The sequence below is a fragment of the Scyliorhinus canicula genome, chromosome 2 (assembly GCF_902713615.1).
Source record: "Scyliorhinus canicula chromosome 2, sScyCan1.1, whole genome shotgun sequence".
Taxonomy (NCBI): Eukaryota; Metazoa; Chordata; class Chondrichthyes; order Carcharhiniformes; family Scyliorhinidae; genus Scyliorhinus; species Scyliorhinus canicula.
In genome coordinates this window covers 192,063,599-192,082,923 of record NC_052147.1, presented here as the reverse complement: position 1 = coordinate 192,082,923, position 19,325 = coordinate 192,063,599, and the positions used below count along the sequence as shown (strand labels likewise).

The following is a 19,325-nucleotide window of genomic DNA, read 5'->3' as shown; positions in this document are numbered from 1 at the left end:
GATCGGTCACGCTAAATTGCCCCTTAATTGGAAAAGAAAAATAATTGGGTACTCTAAATGTATTTTTTTAAAAGACAATTAGCCGCTGTTTTATCTTTGATTTTCAAATTTATATCTGGGCGCAGAACTTTTACAGGCTTCTGGGAGCTCACCAGGTGAAAGAATAGCAGGAACTGAGAGAGCTGAACAAATGGCAAAATCCTACAAATACTCAAAGCTCACATCAGCTTCCTTGCCGAAGTGAAACATTTTTTTTTCTCAGAGCACCTGTAACCTTGGACGTCATTTCTTGTACCCTAGAGTTTTGCACATTTGATCCACACTTCCCATCTGTCAAGCATTAGTGCAATCTCGGCACCTCGTATGATGACCACGAAGGCCATGGGGAATCGTTGCTAGATCTCCCTGCAGGGTTTGTGGAATATGAGTTTTCCTATTGACCGGGTGGAGGCTGGCCCAATAGGAACCATTCGGTGGGAGTTTAAAACCTACAGCCCAGACCGGGACCAGAATTCCCGACGATCTCCGGGATGGGATACAAGCATTTTACGCTGCGGCTAATTTTGTGACCCAAATAAACTGGAGATTGTCTTGGCATTGGGATTGGTGAAGAGGAGTAAAACTGAGATTAACACGCAGCTTTCTGAGTGTAACAGATCTCCAGGTAGCAATGCAACACCCAAGGGCCTGTACAAGTATACTCACCTACCCTTCGGGGTCTCATCACAGAGTCATGGAGAATACACTCCGGGGGTTACCCAAGAAGGCAGTATTCTGGTTACAGGGACTACAGGACAACAGCACCTAGAAAACCCCAAAAAAGGTATTTTTAAAACTAAATTTAGAGTACCCAATTCACTTCTTTTCCAATTAAAGGACAATTTAGCGTGGCCAATCCACCTACCCTGCATATATTTGGGTTGTGGGGATGATACCTATGCAGACACGGGGAGCATGTACAAGCTCCACACGGACAGTGACCCGGGGCCGGGATCGAACCCGGGTCCTCGCTGCTGTGAGGCAGCAGTGCTAACCACGCCGCCCACGCCCAAAGAAGGCCTTGCGAGGCTTTTCAAAAACAGGGGTTGATCTTAAAACTGTGTTTTCCGGGCAAATGAAGTAACCTATCTAGTCTACCTATCTAAGCTACCGGGTAGACAAAGGCTTACACCCCATGGAAGATAAAGTCAAAGTCATTAGGCTATCCCACGAAATTGAACTCTTTCCTGGGACTACTCAATTATTATGGGAAGTTTATCCTAAACATTACCTCCTTTAATAATCTTTATTGTCACAAGTAGGCTTACATTAACACTGCAATGAAGTTACAGTGAAAATCCGCTAGTCGCCACATTCGGGTACACAGAGGGAGAATTCAGAATGACCAATTCAACGAACGAGCACATCTTTCAGGACTTGTGTGAGGAAACCGGAGCACCCGGAGGAAATCCACACAGACACGGGGCGAACACGCAGACTCCGCACAGTCAGTGACCCAAACCGGGAATCAAACCTGGGAACTTGGCGCTGTGAAGCAACAGTGCTAACCATTCTGCTACCGTGCCGCCCATTACATTGCTATTGCCATTACATTTACTATTGGGAGGCACCACAAGGAGAGGCCTTTGAAAGAGTAAAACCACAGGTACTATCATCTAATTTGTTGGTTCATTATGTTCCAAGAAGGAGCTCATAATGACATGCAACGCCTCCGCTTATGGAGTCAGGATGGTACTGTCACGTCTGTCAAAAGACAGCACAGAAAGAAAGTCGCCTACATATCTAGGGCTTTTGGATGCAGAGCAGCTCTACTCGCAGATTGAGAAGAAAGGCTTGGCGGTCATATTTGGTGTTAAAAATGTTTAATCAGTACGCCTGTAGCAGATATTGTGATTTTGTGATTGTGACAAACCACAAGCCTTTACTGGACTTTCTAACGAAGATAGGGGAACCTCTCCTATCGCCACTGTCCAGATACAGCATTGCGCTTTGTTATTGGCAGCCTACAAATATTCCTTAGAGCATCACCTTGCATTGCGTATAGCCAATGCTGATGCTTTGAGTCGCCTTCTGCTGCCTACAAGCCCAGCTCTTTTGCCTGCATTAGAAGAGGTCATGTTAACCTTGAATTTCTTAGGAGCCTATCGGTGAAGCAAATCAATGCTTTGACACAAAAGGACTCGACAACATCAAAACTAAAAACATGGTCCTGAGCAGCAGGATCCGAGGACAACTCTCTGATGACATCTGGCTGAGGGAGAAGAATGTAGTTTAGACTAGAGGATGGTAGAATCCTGTGGGAATCCTATGTGTTAGTTCCTGCCTGTGACATTATGTAGAATGCCTAGTATATAAAGGGTTAATGCAATATCATAATTTTTTTAAAAATGTACTTTATTACAAACATGTATCAAAACAGGTTACAGCAAATAAACACCCCGGGAAGCATACTTCCCAACAATCAACTATACAGTTTGTACAAATTTTTTCCCTTTTTCACCCTCCCTCACCTTGCGACAAACAGCTCCTCAAACACGGTCACAAACATCCCCCACCTTTTAATGTAATATCACAATGGACCACTAGATGGAGCTGGGAACAGACCTATAAAACAGACTGACTCTCAGGCTTCTGGGAGAGAGTGAGAGTGTGGGAGAAAGCAGAGTACAGTTTAAGACAGAATGCATGAGACAAGTATTAGCACAGCGTAGATTGTAGTTTAATAGGTTATTGCTTGCTATAGAAGTAAGTGGTCGAGCTGTATATTAAGTAGTGTAATAAATGTTAGCTTTGTTATTGAACTTAACTTGTGTGGTCTTTGTGAACACTATGACATCCATCCTGTGTATATGAAACACAAAGAACACCATGCCACCCAGGGCGCCACCCAGTTTTAATAAAACTACATAGTGGTTACCCTAGGGTTTCTAAAATGAAGATGCTCGCGAGGAGCTACGTTTGGTGGCCCAGACTCGACACAGACATCGCAAACTTGATGAAACAATGTAACATATGCCAGGAAAACCAGAAACCCTCCTCTTCGGCCCTCACCAGCCAGGGCAGTGGCCAGGCAGGCCATGGGTGCGGGTGCATGTCGACTTTGCCAGTCCTTTCTTGGGTTCTATGTTCCTGATCTTGATGGATATGCGTTCCAAGTGGATGAAGGTACATTGCATGGCCTCTACAATCTCTCACGCTTCAGAAGTTTTTGAATATGCAGCACCCTGGAAGTCTTAGTTTCTGACAATGGCATGGCCTTCACTAATGGTGAGTTCCAGGCCTTCATGAAATCAAATGGCATCAAGCACATTAGGACTGCACCATATCATCTGTTGTCCAACGGTGTAGCAGAGCGAACAGTGCAGACCTTCAAAAATGGTATGAAGAAGCAGCCAGTCGCATCGATAGAAACTTGGTTGGCATGATTCTTATTTGATTACAGAACCACTCCCCTTACCAAAACAGGAGTCTCTCCGGTGGAACTATTGATGGGACGATGGCTTCGCATCAGGTTATGCTTGTTAATTCCGAATTTGGCGGGGAGGGTGGAGTCTCAACAGGAAAATCAAAAATGAAATCATAATGTCATAAGATCTGTGAGCGTTTCAGACTGGTGACGCAGTCTACATAATGGAATTTCGGAGATGGCTCCAGTTAGGTCCCTGGAGTTATATCCAGAAAAACAAGACCTGTGTATCCTACAAGGTGAAGGTGCAAGACAAGGTTCTGAAGAAGCACTTTGACCACATCTGAAGAAGGGAGCTTGCCCCTGTTGTGACCTTGCCTCTGACCCCATCTGGTCATCATCACATAGCTGTTTGTAGGAACTTCCCATACACAAATTAATTGCTATATTTCCTACATTAAAATAGAGACTACACTTCAAAGGTATTTCATTGGCTGTAAGGTGCTTTGTGACATCCTGGGGTGTTGAAAACGGCTATATAAATGCAATTATTTTTCTCTAATCTATCATACCGTTTTCTCAGCAGATCCTGGTCATGCAACCTGTATTCCCATTTTATATTAAGATGTTGCTGAAGCTTTAGTACCTTTGAACACTGCAGTTTGTTGCACAAAGCTATTTCATTAAGACAGTTGGCTAAAGTTTTAGTTGAGTCACTCCTGAACTTTGTTTGATGGCTTGTGAAGCAGAAATTGACTTTAACATTGCTTGATTTGACAACAATTTAAAAAATAGAAGCAAATCTTAAGAGGTTTCTCTGAGGGTGCAATTGAAGCTTCAAACCTTTTGGTAAAATAAATGTTGCTTGATCTACATGCTGATTTAGTGCCCTAGATTTCCCATACCAGCCTCCCCGGACAGGCGCCGGAATGTGGCGACTAGGGGCTTTTCACAGTAACTTAATTGAAGCCTACTCGTGACAATAAGCGATTTTCATTTCATTTTCATTTCCTGAATGTATGGCAAGGCAGCTTAGCGCATTTCACAGAAATCAATTTCATTTTTCTGTTTCACTTATGACTCTCTTCAAAAAACTGGTTTAGAAGAATTAATTGTTCTGTCGTCGAGTATCTTTGTTCAACTTTGTACTTGACAATAAAGGTTTCTAGTTGTATTTCTTACATCTTACCTGGCTTTTCACCTCTGTATTGAGGTTGAACTTAAAATTGAGGTAAATGGTCGATGATTGGAGTCAAATCAAATGGGTGGGGTTTTCTGTGCCCCCCCCCCCCCCCCCCCCCCCACCCCCGCAGCAGAGGCTGCTCGCCATTGGCAGAGCTGTCAATGGGGTTTCTCATTCTATGCGCCCCTTGCTGTCAGGAAACCGACGGGACTAGAAGATCCCGCCGGCAAGAACAGCCAGAAAATTCCGGCCATAGGGCCAGCATTCTGCCGATGTGAATTATAAACAATTCTCACCTCGTTGGCGGGGGATTTGTTTGGGCTGGAATTAGCACGAAAGAGCCTAACAAGCTGGAGCTGCTTATACATGCTCCATTCATCACACACTCTCATTCCAACCAAGCGTTTGGTCAGAGAAGAACTGAGCATTTACAGGACACAGTGAGAAGTCAGGTGTGAACATCCAAGGACCTGTAAGTTGTACCAAAAAGGTGTGATTAAATCACACACTGCAGCAATGATGGTCTGAGTCAGGCCACCCCGGTCCAGAGGGGAACATCCCGAGTGCTTGGATTTGGCACCGAGTTGTTCTCCATTACTGAAATAACTAGAAAAATGTTATAATAACAATTGTTGTACTTTCTAAGTAATTTGGAAGGGAACCTAAAAGTCAACAATTGAAACAATTGTACACCTTCATTAATGCAGTGATAGCATTTTTATCAATTACTATTACTAATATACAAACCTAATTTTTTTTATTCGTCCATGGGTTGCAGGCTTCGTTATCTAGTCAAGCATTTGTCACCCATCCCTAATTGTCCTTGAGAAGGTGGTGGTAAGCCCCCTTCTTGAACCGCTGCTATCCTTGTCCTTCTAGATCAGGGGTGGGCACACTTTTCCGTGCAAGGGCCACATTCAGAAATTCACAATTTTAAAGGGCCGCATAGTATATTAAGTAAAATAATTAATATTTAAAATAGCCAAAATAAAAGGTTTTTAAAGAAAAAAAAAGCAATTAATTTTTATTAATTAATATTTTAAAGTAGAAACTTCACATGAAACACATGTGCCGAGCAATGATCACCCTACTCAAGTCAACGTCTCCACCCTATACCAGTAACCCAACAGCATTAACCTTAAAATTAAAAAAAAAAATTTAAAAAAAAAAAAATTTTTTTTTTTTAATGACTTGATCTTGGTGGGCCGCATAAAGACCTTTGGCGGGCCGCATGCGGCCCACGGGCTGTAGTTTGCCCACCCCTGTTCTAGATGGTAGAGGTCGTGGGTTTGGAAGGTGCTGTTGACTGACTCGTGGTGAGTTGCTGCAGTGCATCCTGTAGATGGCGCTCATTGCTGCCACTGTGCGCGGTGGTGGAGAAAATGAATGTTGAAGGTGGTCGATGGACTGTCAATCAAGTGAGTTATTTTGTCTGGGATAGTGGCGAACCTCTTGAGTGTTGTTGGAGCTTCACTCATCTGGGAAAGTGGAAAGTATTCCATCACACTCCCAAGTTGTGCCTTGTAGATGGTGGAAAGGCTTTGGAGAATCAGGATGTGAGTTACTTGCCACAGAATTCTCAGAGTCTTGCCTGCTCTTTTTGTCACATTTGGCTAATCCAGTTCAGTTTCTGGTCAATGGTAACCCCCAAGGATGTTGATGGTGGGGCATTTAGCCATGGTAATGCCACAGAAAATCAAGGGGAGATGGTTGGATTTTCTCTTGTTGGAGATGGTCATTGCCTGGCACTTGTGTGGTGAGACTCTTGCTTGGCTCTTATCAGCCCAAGCCTGAATGTTGTCCAAGTTTGCTGTATGTGGACATCATATATATAATTTTGGATATGCATCCACATGTAAACTTGGTTCAGGAATGAAGATGTACAAGGCTGGTTTGAACCAAGCACATGTCTGGGACAACAATTCCCATTGAAGGCCAGAGATTAATGAGATAATCGTACGAGTATTCTGTAACATCTTTCAGTGACATAATTATCACCCATTCAATAAAGACACTGAAGCGGGGATAATATTTTCTTTAAACAATGTGTTGCTGCTCTTCTAATTTGCCTGGGAAAAGGGGCAGGGGTGAAGATGAATCTTATGTTTTTGGAAGCACGTTATGTCTTTCATGCATTTCCTCCGAATTGGTATTGCAGCTTTGGATTAGAACCACCTGTTTGCCTGTCGGGACAATGATTAATAGTTTCAGATGGACTATCTGGTGCTGGGGACCATTACTGTAAATTCAAAGCACTGGTCTCCTGCTACTCAAATTATTGTTTCCACCCCACCCAACACTGATGCTACCTTGAGTTAAAATTGAGGCCTGTGTCAAACAGCGCAACTTCCCCTCAACTGGTGGAATGCCATAGGGATCAGCGCTGGGGCCTCAACTATATATAATCTATATTAATGACTTGGGAGATGGCACAGGATGCTTTTTAGCTGAATCTGCTGATGATGCAAAGATATACAACATAGAATATACAGTGCAGAATGAAGCCATTTGGTCCATCGAGCCTGCACTGACCTACATAAGCCTTCACTTCCACCCTATCCCCATAACCCAATAACCACTCCTAACCTTTTTGGACAATAAGGGCAATTTAGCATGGCTAATCCACCTAACCTGCACGTCTTTGGACTGTGGGAGGAAACCATAGCACCCAGAGGAAACCCACGCAGACACGGGGAGAATGTGCAGACTCTGCACAGACAGTGACCCAGCGGGGAATTGAACCTGGGGCCCTGGCGTTGTGAAGCCACAGCGCTAGCCACTGTGCTACCTTGCTGCCCCCAGGCAGTGGATCAGCCAGAATGCAGAAAAGCAAGTTTTGAAGAGGACTCAGAATCTCCAAAGGCGGTGAAGTGAGCGGGCAAACATTTGGTAGATGAAGTATAATGTGGGAAAATGTGAGATTGTTCACTTTGGTGAGAAGAACGGAAAAGCAAAATATTATTTAAAGGGACAGAGATTGCAGAATGCTGCAGTACAGAGGGGTTTGGGTATCCTTGAACACCAATCATAAAAACTCAATTTGCAGATACAGCAAGTAATTAGGCAGACAAAAAGAATGTTGGTCCTTTATTGAAAGTGGGATAGAGAATAAAAGTTGAGAAGTTTTGCTACAGCTGTACAGGGCATTGATGAGACTGTACCTAGAGTACTGTAAGAAACCTAGAGTGGTTTTGGTCTCCTTATTTAAGACGGCAAACTTGCATTGGGTGCATATTAGGGAAAGTTCATTGGACTGATTCCTGGGATGATTGGGCTATCTTATGAGGTATATTTGAGTAGGTTGGGTCGTTACTCATTGGAGTTTAGAAAAATGAAAGGTGATTTTATTGAAATGTACAAGATTCTGAGTGGGTTTGATAGAGTAGATACTGAAAGGCCTTGTCCAGTTCACAATGATGTGAAGGCATTGGAGAGGGTAGAGAGGTGATTCACAGCAATGATTCCTGGAACTGTAGCTGTGAGGATAGATTGGAGAGGTTGGGACTTCTTCCTTGGAGAAAAGAAGGCTGATAAGAGACTTGGTAGGGCTATTTAATGTTTTGAGGGGTATGGACAGGCAAAATAGTGAGAAACTGATCCAATTCAAGAGAGGATCAAGAACTATAGGGCACAGATTCAAAATAATGGGGAAAAGGAGTTGAAGTGATGTGAGGAAGATTTTTCACAGAGCGTGGTTGAAGTTAGGAAGGTGGTAGAGGCAGGTTCGCTTGAGTTATTCCAAAGAGAATTGGATTGTTTTTTGAAAGGAAAGAATGGACAAGGTGACAGGGATAAGGCAGGGGAGTGAGACTTGGTGGCATGTTCTTTAAGTGAGCCAGTGCAAGCTCAATGGACCGAATGGCTTCCTTTGGCACTGTAATGATTCTGTGATGTTTTCCCTTGTGAAGGAATAGTTAAGACAGAGATGAGGAGGAATTTATTTTTCAGAAGGTTGTGAGTATTTTGAATTCTCTACCACGGAAAACACTGGAATCTGGGTCATTGAATATAGGCAAGGCTAAGTTCGACAGAAGTTTGATCTACAAATGTGTCAAAGGTTATGGGAGGCAGGGAAAAAATGGAGTGGATCAGCCATGATCTTAATGAATGGCAGAACAGGCACGAGGTGCTAAATAGCCCACTCCAGCTCCTATTTCTTATGTTCTTATGTAGGTTTGTGTGCCTGTGGTGGGGGGAGAGTTGAGAGAACAATTGACATGGAGAGAATTTTACAACCCCACCAGTGTATTTGAAGATGGAGTTCGGGCATGTCAAATAAAATGGATGACTAGCACACCACCTTCCCACACACTGTCCGAGCTGTCCAGTATGTAATGATGGACAGTTAAGGCATCAGCTGGCCTGACTGCTCTTAGGTCTATTGATGCCTTTAAGTCATGGTTATAACTCTCACGAGACCCATGGGGATGATCCAATTAGTCTCCCCATGAGCCTTGTGGAGTAAGAGCTCCCCTGCTGAGGGGTGGAGGTCCATCAATGGGCTTGTTAATTCACTGCCATAAAAGTCGGTCCAGGTAGGAGCCAAGCCGCAGAGTAGTCCTGGCAGGGATTGGGAAAGTTTCTTGTAAATGCTTTCCTTTGGAGATAAAGCTTATTTTGGCTCTCCTTTCCGGACTCCTCCATGACTTACTAAAGTCATCAATTAAAGGCCATTTAAGGGTCCCTTTCCTCCTCTGACATGATAATACATTGGGCAGAAGAAGGAATGAGGCCAGCCTGCTACTTTCCCAGCCCGTGGTGAAACGTGGGAAGCAAGGTGGATACCTCCTTTGGGATGGGGTTACCTGTGCCCATCGGAACACTCTCACCCCTACCCCCCCATACCCCCATCCCTCCAGCTCCTCCCAGACCCTTCCTCCCTTCGCTAGGGTTCCCCTCCCTAGTCAAGAAACCCAAACTTACCTTGCAGTTTGGTATCCACTGCTCTTCTTAGGACTTCCTTGTGATCTCAGCAGCATTAACAACTGCTTTCTGGCACAGCTGGGATACTCGGCTGCCAGTCAATTAGATCAATTAACAGTTCTTGAGGATAGTACACTCCACTCTGCACCTCCCCCACCATCAAAAACATTCATCCCTTGGTCTTCTTTGTTGATTTAGAAAATGTTGAACTTGATAATGAAGGATCTTGATTTAAATTAAAATTTTGACCGTAAAAAGCTATGGTTTTTGAAGCACAATTAAAATGCAGTTTGATGAATCATGCAGAATAATCTTTTGGCTATTTCGTGCTCCAAACTTGTTTTTCAAAATTGCAACTAGTCTCAATTTATATTGATGGTCCTTCATAGTGGGGAATATGTATCTTTTTACATATATTTAGTAGAGTCAAGAAAGCTGCTTTGGGGCAGCACAGTGGTGCAGTGGCGCAGTGAATAGCACTGCTGCCTCATGGCGCCGAGGTCCCAGGTTCGATCCTGGCTCTGGGTCACTGTCCGTGTGGAGTTTGCACATTCTCCCAGTGTTTGTGTGGGTTTCACCCCCACAACCTAAAGATGTGCAGGGTAGGTGGATTGGCCATGCTAAATTGCCACTTGATTGATAAAAATGAATTGGGTACTCTAAATTTAAATAAAAAGAAAGCTGCTTTGTATTGAACAATCTGATTAGCTGCCTAGGGTGGGTTGATTCATAATGTCATTCCATGCTTTGCATAGGTACTTAAGCAATAATATCTCATGCATATATGTCCAGGAAACTTAGTGAGAAGTCTTACAACACCAGGTTAAAATCCAATTTAGGAAACTTAAGTACAGGTGGGCAAATGCTAAGGCAAGTGAATGCCTTTGAGAACTGATAGAGACTAAAAATCAGCTTCACATTGCTCAACTAATGGTGATAAGTGGGAACACAGAACTCTTTTTCTTGAATACTTTATCAGTGACCTTTTGACTGCATCCAGCAATAGAACTCACCCTGCCTCAGTCTAGAAATTCAATTTCACTTAACTTGACAATTTTATGTCCGGTGAATTGAAGGATGGGATTATCACAGATCAAACCTTTCCTACCATTTGAGTGTCACAGTGGTGTTTCAAAATTTCCTGCTCAATTTTGACTTACCTTAACGCACGTGATCTAAATCGCATTTTGCTACAAAGTGAAAAATACGTCAGTTTTGACAGGCAGCAGAAAGTAATGATATAGCCATTAATCCAGAGTGTCACTCATGATAACCTATTCACATTCCCTACCACAGATGTTTGTTCATGTTGTACAGACCATGGTTTTCATAGTATAATATAGTCACTCCAGTCGTTAATGTAGAATGCATATTATATCAAATATGAATTTAACATACAATATTACAAATGTGTTGATTGTAAAAGAGAATGTCTGCATTTTACAATAAATGTTTTTTCATTTTTTTATTCAGAAGTAGACGAAAAGAGGGAGAACAATCCACAAGGTGAGGTAAGTTGAACAATATATTTCCTTCATACATGAATATAAATTGGCTGATCAATGTTGCTGCTACTATTTAATGACAGCTGTGAATTCTAATAGTGCCATGGAAACATTTTTATAGCTATTTTACAATCTCTTTCACAATGTTGTTGACTGTTCCAATCCGAGTTTATTCATTTAAGGCAAAGGGACATCTTATTCGGAAGAAATTATTTGCCAGCCAAATATTAAACTAAAAAAAGAGGAACATTACGAGTAGAAAAAGGGTTTAAAATTGACCACACTGTTAAGGTTAAAATAACAAGAGACTGAAATATGGGCTGAGAAATTGGAAAATTGCTGGGAACCAGCACGAGATTGGAGAGACATTGAAAATACACGTCAGATGATGTCAATGATAAGGATATGCAAAATTGGAGTGGATACCTGACTTTAAAATGAATGGTGAGCTTTTCTGCACTGTGTGCCTGGTTGACTGGCTGTGTGTGTTTGTAGGGGCAGAAACATAATCACCAAAAGCCAGTTTTATAGAATAGAGGTGCACTTGGCCTATAGGGGCTGGTTTAGCACAGTGGGCTAAACAGCTGGCTTGTAATGCAGAACAAGGCCAACAGCACGGGTTCAATTCCCGTACCGGCCTCCCCGAACAGATGCCGGAATGTGGCGACTCGGGGCTTTTCACAGTAACTTCATTGAAGCCTACTCGTGACAATAAGCTATTATTATTATTGTGAAATCCCATGGCAAAAGAGAGGAACGGCAAAGCTGGGATACTGCAAAAAGGATTCCCCGATTCTGCCTTGATGTGCAGAAGGAATGGATGTGAGGTTACCAGGATTTAATTCCAGGGGAGAAAAGTGTCTAAGAAATTTGCACAGCAACAGTCAGAGGTGGTGGAGCTAGTGAATGCCAACAGCATTACATCAAAGAGAATTCAGAGACCTCACTAGCACTGAAAAGGTAAGATTCCTACTCATCTCTTTTACTCTCACTCTGTAGCCCACAATCCTTACCTCCCATCACTATTTTCTGACAACAACATCAATGGCTTGTAATTATGGAGCATTTTTAACTTAGTAAAATGTCCAAAGGTACTTTACAGGAGCATTACCAAACAAAATTTGAGACTGTTAAGGCAATGTTAGGATAGATGACCAATAACTTGGTCAAAGAGAAGTTTTAAAGAGCGTCTTAAAGGAGGAGAGAGGTGACGAGGTTTAGGGAAGAAATTCTAGAGCTTTGTATCGAGGCAGCTGAAGGCGATTACAAAGGGTGGGGTGATTATATTTGTGGATGTTAAAGAGGCTAGAATTAGATGGGTGCAGATATCTTGGAGGGTTATGGGCTGGAGGAGACTATTCATATAGAAAGGGGTGAAACCACAGAGAAATTTGAAAAGGATTAAAATTTTAAAATCAGGGCATTGTTTGACTAGGAACCAATGTAGTTCAACAACCACAAGGATAATAGGCCAATGGGATTCAGGGTGAGTAAGGGAACAGGCAGCAGATTTTGGATGACCTCAAATTTATGGAGGGTAGAATGCGGAAGAGCAGCAGGAGGTTTATTAAAAAGTTCTTTCACGGGATGTGGGGGTCCTTGGCTGGGCCATCCTTTATTGCCCATTCGTGAGGGCATTTAAGAGTTAACCACATTGCTGTGGATCTGGAGTCACCTGTAGGCCAGGCCAGGTAAAGATGATAGATATGTTTCCCTCAAGGACATCAGTGAACCAGATGGGTTTTTATGACAATGGTTTCATGGTCGTCATTATACTTAATTCCAGATTCTTATTGAATTCAAATTTTACCATTTGCCATGGCGGGATTTGAACCCAGGTCTCCAGAGCATTACCCTGGGTCTCTGTATTACTAATCCTTTGACAATTCCACTACGCTACTGCCTTCCCATTGGGATAGTTACTTCTACAGGTATCAAAAGCATGATTATTTCAATAGCTGATGAGTTGAAGCAGGAGTGAATTCAGGCAAGTTACATCACGAAGATAGGCTCACTTGATGATAATGCCGATATGTGGTTGGAAGCTCCACTTGGGCTCAAATTAAGTTGGTGAACAATCTGATTTTGTCTTAGCTAGTTGCCTGTTAGAGGAATGGACTCAAGAGCTAGGGAATAGAATTTTGGAATGCGGAATGAAGACATAGGCTGGATTCTCCCACCACAAGAACATCACAGGCGAGCCGAGTAGAATGGAGAACTCCATTGATGTCGGGTGGGATTCTCAGGTCGCCAGGTGGATATGGCCGGAGAATCCAGCCCAATGTTTTCAGTCTTGTCAGTATATAATTGGAGGAAATTTCCACTTACTGTCAGATAGCATTCTGATCATTTGAATTTTAATTCAATGGCAGGTTTGAAGGGAAGAGAGCAGTAAGCAATTTCAGCTAACAATGGGGGCGGTGCAGGGGGCTGTGCAGGGTTGGTGATGAGGCGTATTTTTGCAATTTAGGGTGCTCCTAGAATAGTAAGTACTTTTGGCCAAGGAAAATAGGACCCAATAATGTTTTATGTGGTCCAGTCAGATCAGATGATGATTGGTCTGCCATCTTTCCTGCAACACTGTTCTATTCTGACAGAAATATCTTCATAACTTTTCACTGGCCCAAAAACTGATTCACATCAATAGGGAGCAGGAACACAGAAGAGACCTTTCCTCCATGTTCTCTACACATTGGGAAAGAATGGTATGGCTATTATGGACATGAGGCAGATTGGGAGTATTGAAACCAGGAACTTGAAGGACCTCCTGCATGGAGTGTTTGACCATCTTTCCGTCTTTTTCTCTTCTCAATTAAATTCCTCACTCACACAGTGTGCATGACAATGTGGCCCTGCTTTCACCTCACACGCATCTTCTCTCACTGCTTACCCCTGTAACTAAACGCTAACCTCTGTCTCTATCTTCCATTTTCACGTCCAGCAAAAATAGCCACAGCTCAGAAGAAGAGAAAGCCTTTAGAGCACACCTATTCCTTAACCAACTCAGAATTGGCACTGCATGATGTAGAAGGTCAAGTAGAGGAGTCTGAACCAGGAGATGTACCCAGTACCAGATTGGTGAAATAAGGAAATGGGGAAGATGATGGTCCAGAAACCGGAGCCTGCAGAATGAGCTTACACCCAAAGTCTGCTGCACAAAGGCTGGGTAATTATTTCTCGGGCACAGCTTATAGAAGAGTTGTGTATGACAAACCATGAAATGCTTTCACTTCCTGCAAGCGAACCTGTGCTTGGGAACATTGTTATGGGCCAAGGTTTAGAGAACCCCAAAGTGTATCATGGAGTTCACCTGACCCACAACTTTTAATAGAGTAAGGTATGGGGAGCACATGGCCCACTCTACAGGTGTAGTACAGCAGAAATGGAAAAGTATTTCTTAAAGCAAAACAATGTTTATTCTATGAACTCAAGTTAACCTTTTTAAAAAATACAGTGAACATCTTAGCAACCATCAATTCAAATACAACCCCCAAAGAATACAACACTAAGTATTTCTTAATAACTTCCCAAACAACATCCAGAAGACAAAATAAACACCTTTTAACAGAAGCACATCAGGTTTACATTCACTACTGAATACATTTACAATTCTGAATTCACCAAATGATCAAGAGGTAGTCTTTTCATGGCAGAGAGATCAGCAGTACACCTGCATTGTCTGGCTTCAGCTCCAACACTGAAAACGAAACTAAAACACACCCTGCAGCAAACAGCCTAAAACGAAAGTAAAAAGCTGGCAGACAGCCCAGCTCCCTCCACCCACACTCTGACATCACTGATAAACACCCAATTCTTAAAGGTACATTTCTTAAACACCCATTTCTTAAAGGGACTCTCACATGACACTGCCCCCCAAGAAAAAAAAATAAACCATCAACTTCAAGATGGTTTCATTTTTCACCTTTTCACTATCCTTTAAGAAAAATGCACACAGTAAATATCCTTTTTCGTTTTAAAAAATAACACACGCAAACAGGTATAATATAGTCCATTTGTCTTTTGTTCGTCTTCCTCCAACTAAAATTCTTCTCGTTTGACAGTCTCATTGAACAAGAAGGTCCCTGCACAATCCATCCATTCCTCTACGCCTTGGCATGTCTCTTTAAAGTCAGATACTTTTGTTCAATCTGATCACAGAGTCCCTTGCAATTCTCCAACACGTGAGCATTGGTTATCACAGCTTTCAGGCAGTCAAATGCCTGTTGAAACTCCGCAGTCCATTGAAATTTTCAACATTCCTTAAGCAAGTCCATCAGTGGAGCAATCACGCTGCAAAACATTTGCACAAATGTTCAATCAAATCCACTCATGCCAAGAAATCGCATTATTTCCCTTCGTCTTGAGGGTGTTGAAAACTCCTCAAGAACTGTTGGTTTCACATCCCATGTGACCATTCTACCCTCTCCGATTGTATGGCCAAGGAAAGTGACTTGGGCTTTTCCAAATTCACTTCCGGCCAGGTTTATCACCAAACCCGCCTCCTGAAGGCGATCGATTAACTCCATCAGATGTTTCAAATGTTCTGTCTATGTCTGGCTGAAAATTACCAGATCATCGATGTGTACTGCACAATTGGGTAATCCAGAAACAACTTTGTTAGTTAACTGTTGAAATGTGGCTAGGGCGTTTTTCAAGCCAAATTTTGTGCAACGTTCAAATATTGTCTAGCCAATTCACCTGCTCTATTTAATCGTTCCCTAAAATTTGACACGTAATCCAATAATGTAATTTCCAATTTCTCACTCACCAATTTTTCCTTAATCAATTTAAGTGGTCCTCTTACCTCATGACCAAAAAGTAGTTCAAAAGGACTGAATTTGGTTGACTCATTTGGTGCATACTTAATTGCAAACAGTACGAATGGAATTCCTTTATCCCAATCCTCTGGATAATCTTGATAATAAACCCTCAACATTGTCTTTAATGTCTGTTGCCACCTTTCTAATGCTCCCTACGATTCTGGATGGTACGCAGTTGATTTAAATTGTTTTATTCCTGAGCTATCCATAACTTCTTTGAATAACCTTGAGGTAAAATTTGATCCTTGATCCGATTGTATTTCTGTGGGTAGTCCATATCTAGTAAAGAATTCCTCCACAATCCTTTTAGCTGTAATATTACATATTGAAACCTACTCTGGAAACCTAGTAGACACATTCATTATAGTCAAAAGATATTGATTCCCATTTTTCGTTTTAAGAAGCGGTCCTACGCAACCAATTAGGGCCCTTGTAAAAGGTTCTTCAAATGCTGGAATGAGTATTAATGGCGCTGGTTTTATCACTGCTTGAGGTTTCCCTATCACTTATTTCCCTATCATGTGTGACATGATTGACAAAATTTAACTATATCTTTATGTAGTCCAGGCCAATAAAAATGTTTTTGTATTTTAGCTTGAGTTTTCCTTATTCCCAAATGACCTCCCACTGGTACCTCATGTGCAACTCGCAACACCTCCTTTCTATACCCTACCGGCAATACTACTTGATGAACTTCTGCCCACTTTTCATCCACCTGCATATGAAAAGGTCTCCATTTTCTCATCAAGGCGTCACTTTTACGGTAATAATACTCCGGTATACACTCAGATTCCTCTTCCGTATATGCTTTCTGATATATCCGTTTTATTTCTACATCTTTCTGTTGTAACTCCACCAATTTTCCTTAACTAAAAGTATCTGCCTCATCCTCCATCTGTTCTGTTCTTTTTCAACCATCTGATCAAAAATCGTGTCTAATAATTGTACTTCAACGTCATCGTCACTCTTTGATTTCTCCTCTTGTCTTAACCTGTGACTTTGCGATGTTGTTACTACACAATCCAGAAAAATCCCAGGTTATTCATCCTTCAAAACTTCAATTGTCTGATTTTCCACTAGCCTATCAACCACAGTAGGCATCACTCCCACCTGCGATCCAGCTATATCATTACCCAAGATAAACTGTATTACTGGACAAGTTAGTTTCTCTATTACTCCTATTACCACTTCACCACTCTTCACTGGACTTTCCAACCTTACCTTATATAATTGAACACTCCTCTTCTCACCCTGAATTACACATATTACCACCTTTTCTGGCAACATTCTTCCCAAACTACATAACTCCTCATCTCTTACCGTTAAAGATTGACTAGCTCACGTATCTCTTAAAATTGTGACTTCTTTACCTGTTCCTCCTGATACACATGAGTAACCTTTACCCACACAAGTAAATTCTTTAAAGACATCTGGCACCTTCTTATCAATCACCTCTTGATCAGGTTGTACAATCTTTTGCACCTCCTTCGCTTCACTTGGGCTTTCCTTTACCACTTTAACAAACCCCACTGTCTTATCCTGTTTTACCATATCAGCCTTCCCAGTGCTTTTCTTCAGCCACCAACACTGTGACTTTACATGGCCTAGTTTATTACAGTGAAAACATTTGAAACTTTTCATTTCTTTTCCACCCTCCTGGATTTCCTTTTTAATCTGAGGTACACTCTCCTTATTATCTCCCATCAGATCACCTTTACCTTTAACATGTGAGTATTCCTCAAGTCCCCAGTTTCTATCCCTCACAGGCTGAAACTGATGTCGGAAACCAAGCTTTGATTTATGAATTAATTCATAATCATCTGCCACTAATCTCACAGTTTTAACCCTCTGCTCTTCCACATGGGTTCTCACTACATCAAGAATTGAATTTTAAAACTCCTCCAAAAGTATAATTTCTCTGAGAGCTTCATACCTTTGGTCCATTTTCAAAGCCCTTATCCAACTATCAAAATTACTCTGTTTGAGCCTTTCAAACTCCATGTATGTTTGACCAAATTCTTTGCTTAAATTTCTAATCCTTTGTCTGTAGGCTTCAGGCACTAGTTCATACGCACCTAAGATGGATTTTTTCACCTCCTCATCCGTCCCAGATACCTCCTCCGGTAGTGATGCAAACACTTCACTAGTCCTACCTATCAGCTTTGTTTGAATCAGTAATACCCACATGTCCTGTGGCCATTGCATTTGTTTCGCCACTTTCTCAAATGAAACCTCCCTCTCATCAAACCTTGGCAATGCTTGGACATATTCAAATAGATCCCCACCACGCTTTCGACTATGACACTTTTTCTCACTATCCTCATCACTATCATCCAACTGTACATTTCGCTTTACATCTGCCAATTTTAACTGACTGTCATGTTTCATGGCCATTTTCTGAAGTTCAAACTCTCTGTCTTTATCTTTTTCCCTGATCTGTATCTCCCTTTCTCTTTCTTTTTGTTCTGCTAGGGTTATTCTTTCTTTTCTCCTTTCTTCCCTCTCCTTTTCTTTTTCCTCTCTCTCTCTTTCTTTTTCCTCTCTATGTCTTTCATATCCAAGCTGCTTTAATTCTTTCTCATGTTCCATTTGTTTAATTTGTAACTGAATTTTTGCAATTTCCAATGAGTCAAACTGTATCTCAGGCAACTTTAAATGCTTAGCCACTGCCATAATTACCTCTTTTTGCATTTTGTCAGGTAATGTTAACAGCAATGTTTTTGCAAAATCTAACAGTCTGCTTTTAGTCTCTGCCCGTAAGGTACTGCGTGTGACTGTCTCCACCCCCAAAAACTTCTGAGCCTCTGAAAGAGCCATTGTCCACAACACACTCCCTACTTAACCCAGAATACTACACCTGAAAAGCAACCACTATATGCTCACCCCTCACTGTCTTTAAGTTCACGAAGCCAATCCAATAGATTGTCTTTTATCCCCCTCGAGCCCCCAATTTGTATGGGCCAGTGTTTAGAGAACCCCAAAGTGTATCATGGAGTTCACCTGACTCACAACTTTTAATAGATTGTGGCATGGGGAGCACATGGTCCACTCTACAGGTGTGGTACAGCAGAAATGGAAAAGTATTTCTTAAAGCAAAACAATGTTTATTCTATGAACTCAAGTTAACTTTTTAAAAACATACAGTGAACATCTTAGCAACCATCAATTCAAATACAACTCCCAAAGAATACAACACTAAGTAATGCTTAATAACTTCCCAAACAACATCCAGAAGACAAAAGAAACACCTTTTAACAGAAGCACATCACATTTACATTCTCTACTGAAAACATTTATAATTCTGAATTCACCAAATGAGCAAGAGATAGTCTTTTCATGGCAGAGAGATCAACAGTACTTTGTCTGTTTTGTCTGGCTTCAGCTCCAACACTGAAAACGAAACTAAAACACACCCTGCAGCAAACAGCCTAAAATGAAAGAAAAAATCTGACAGACAGTCCAGCTCCACCCACACTCTGACATCACTG

At 41.8% G+C, this 19,325-nt stretch overlaps 1 protein-coding gene across 4 annotated transcripts in view; it reads left to right on the top strand.

Moving 5' to 3' along the window:
* ppp1r1c (protein phosphatase 1, regulatory (inhibitor) subunit 1C) overlaps positions 1 to 19,325 on the top strand; it is a 158,833-nt gene that overhangs the window by 62,143 nt on the left and 77,365 nt on the right. For all 4 annotated transcript variants that reach the window (XM_038789241.1, XM_038789240.1, XM_038789243.1 and 1 more), the window contains exon 3: positions 10,986 to 11,023. In XM_038789241.1, coding sequence (XP_038645169.1) covers positions 10,986 to 11,023 — 38 coding nt within the window. The remainder of the gene's footprint in view (positions 1 to 10,985; positions 11,024 to 19,325) is intronic.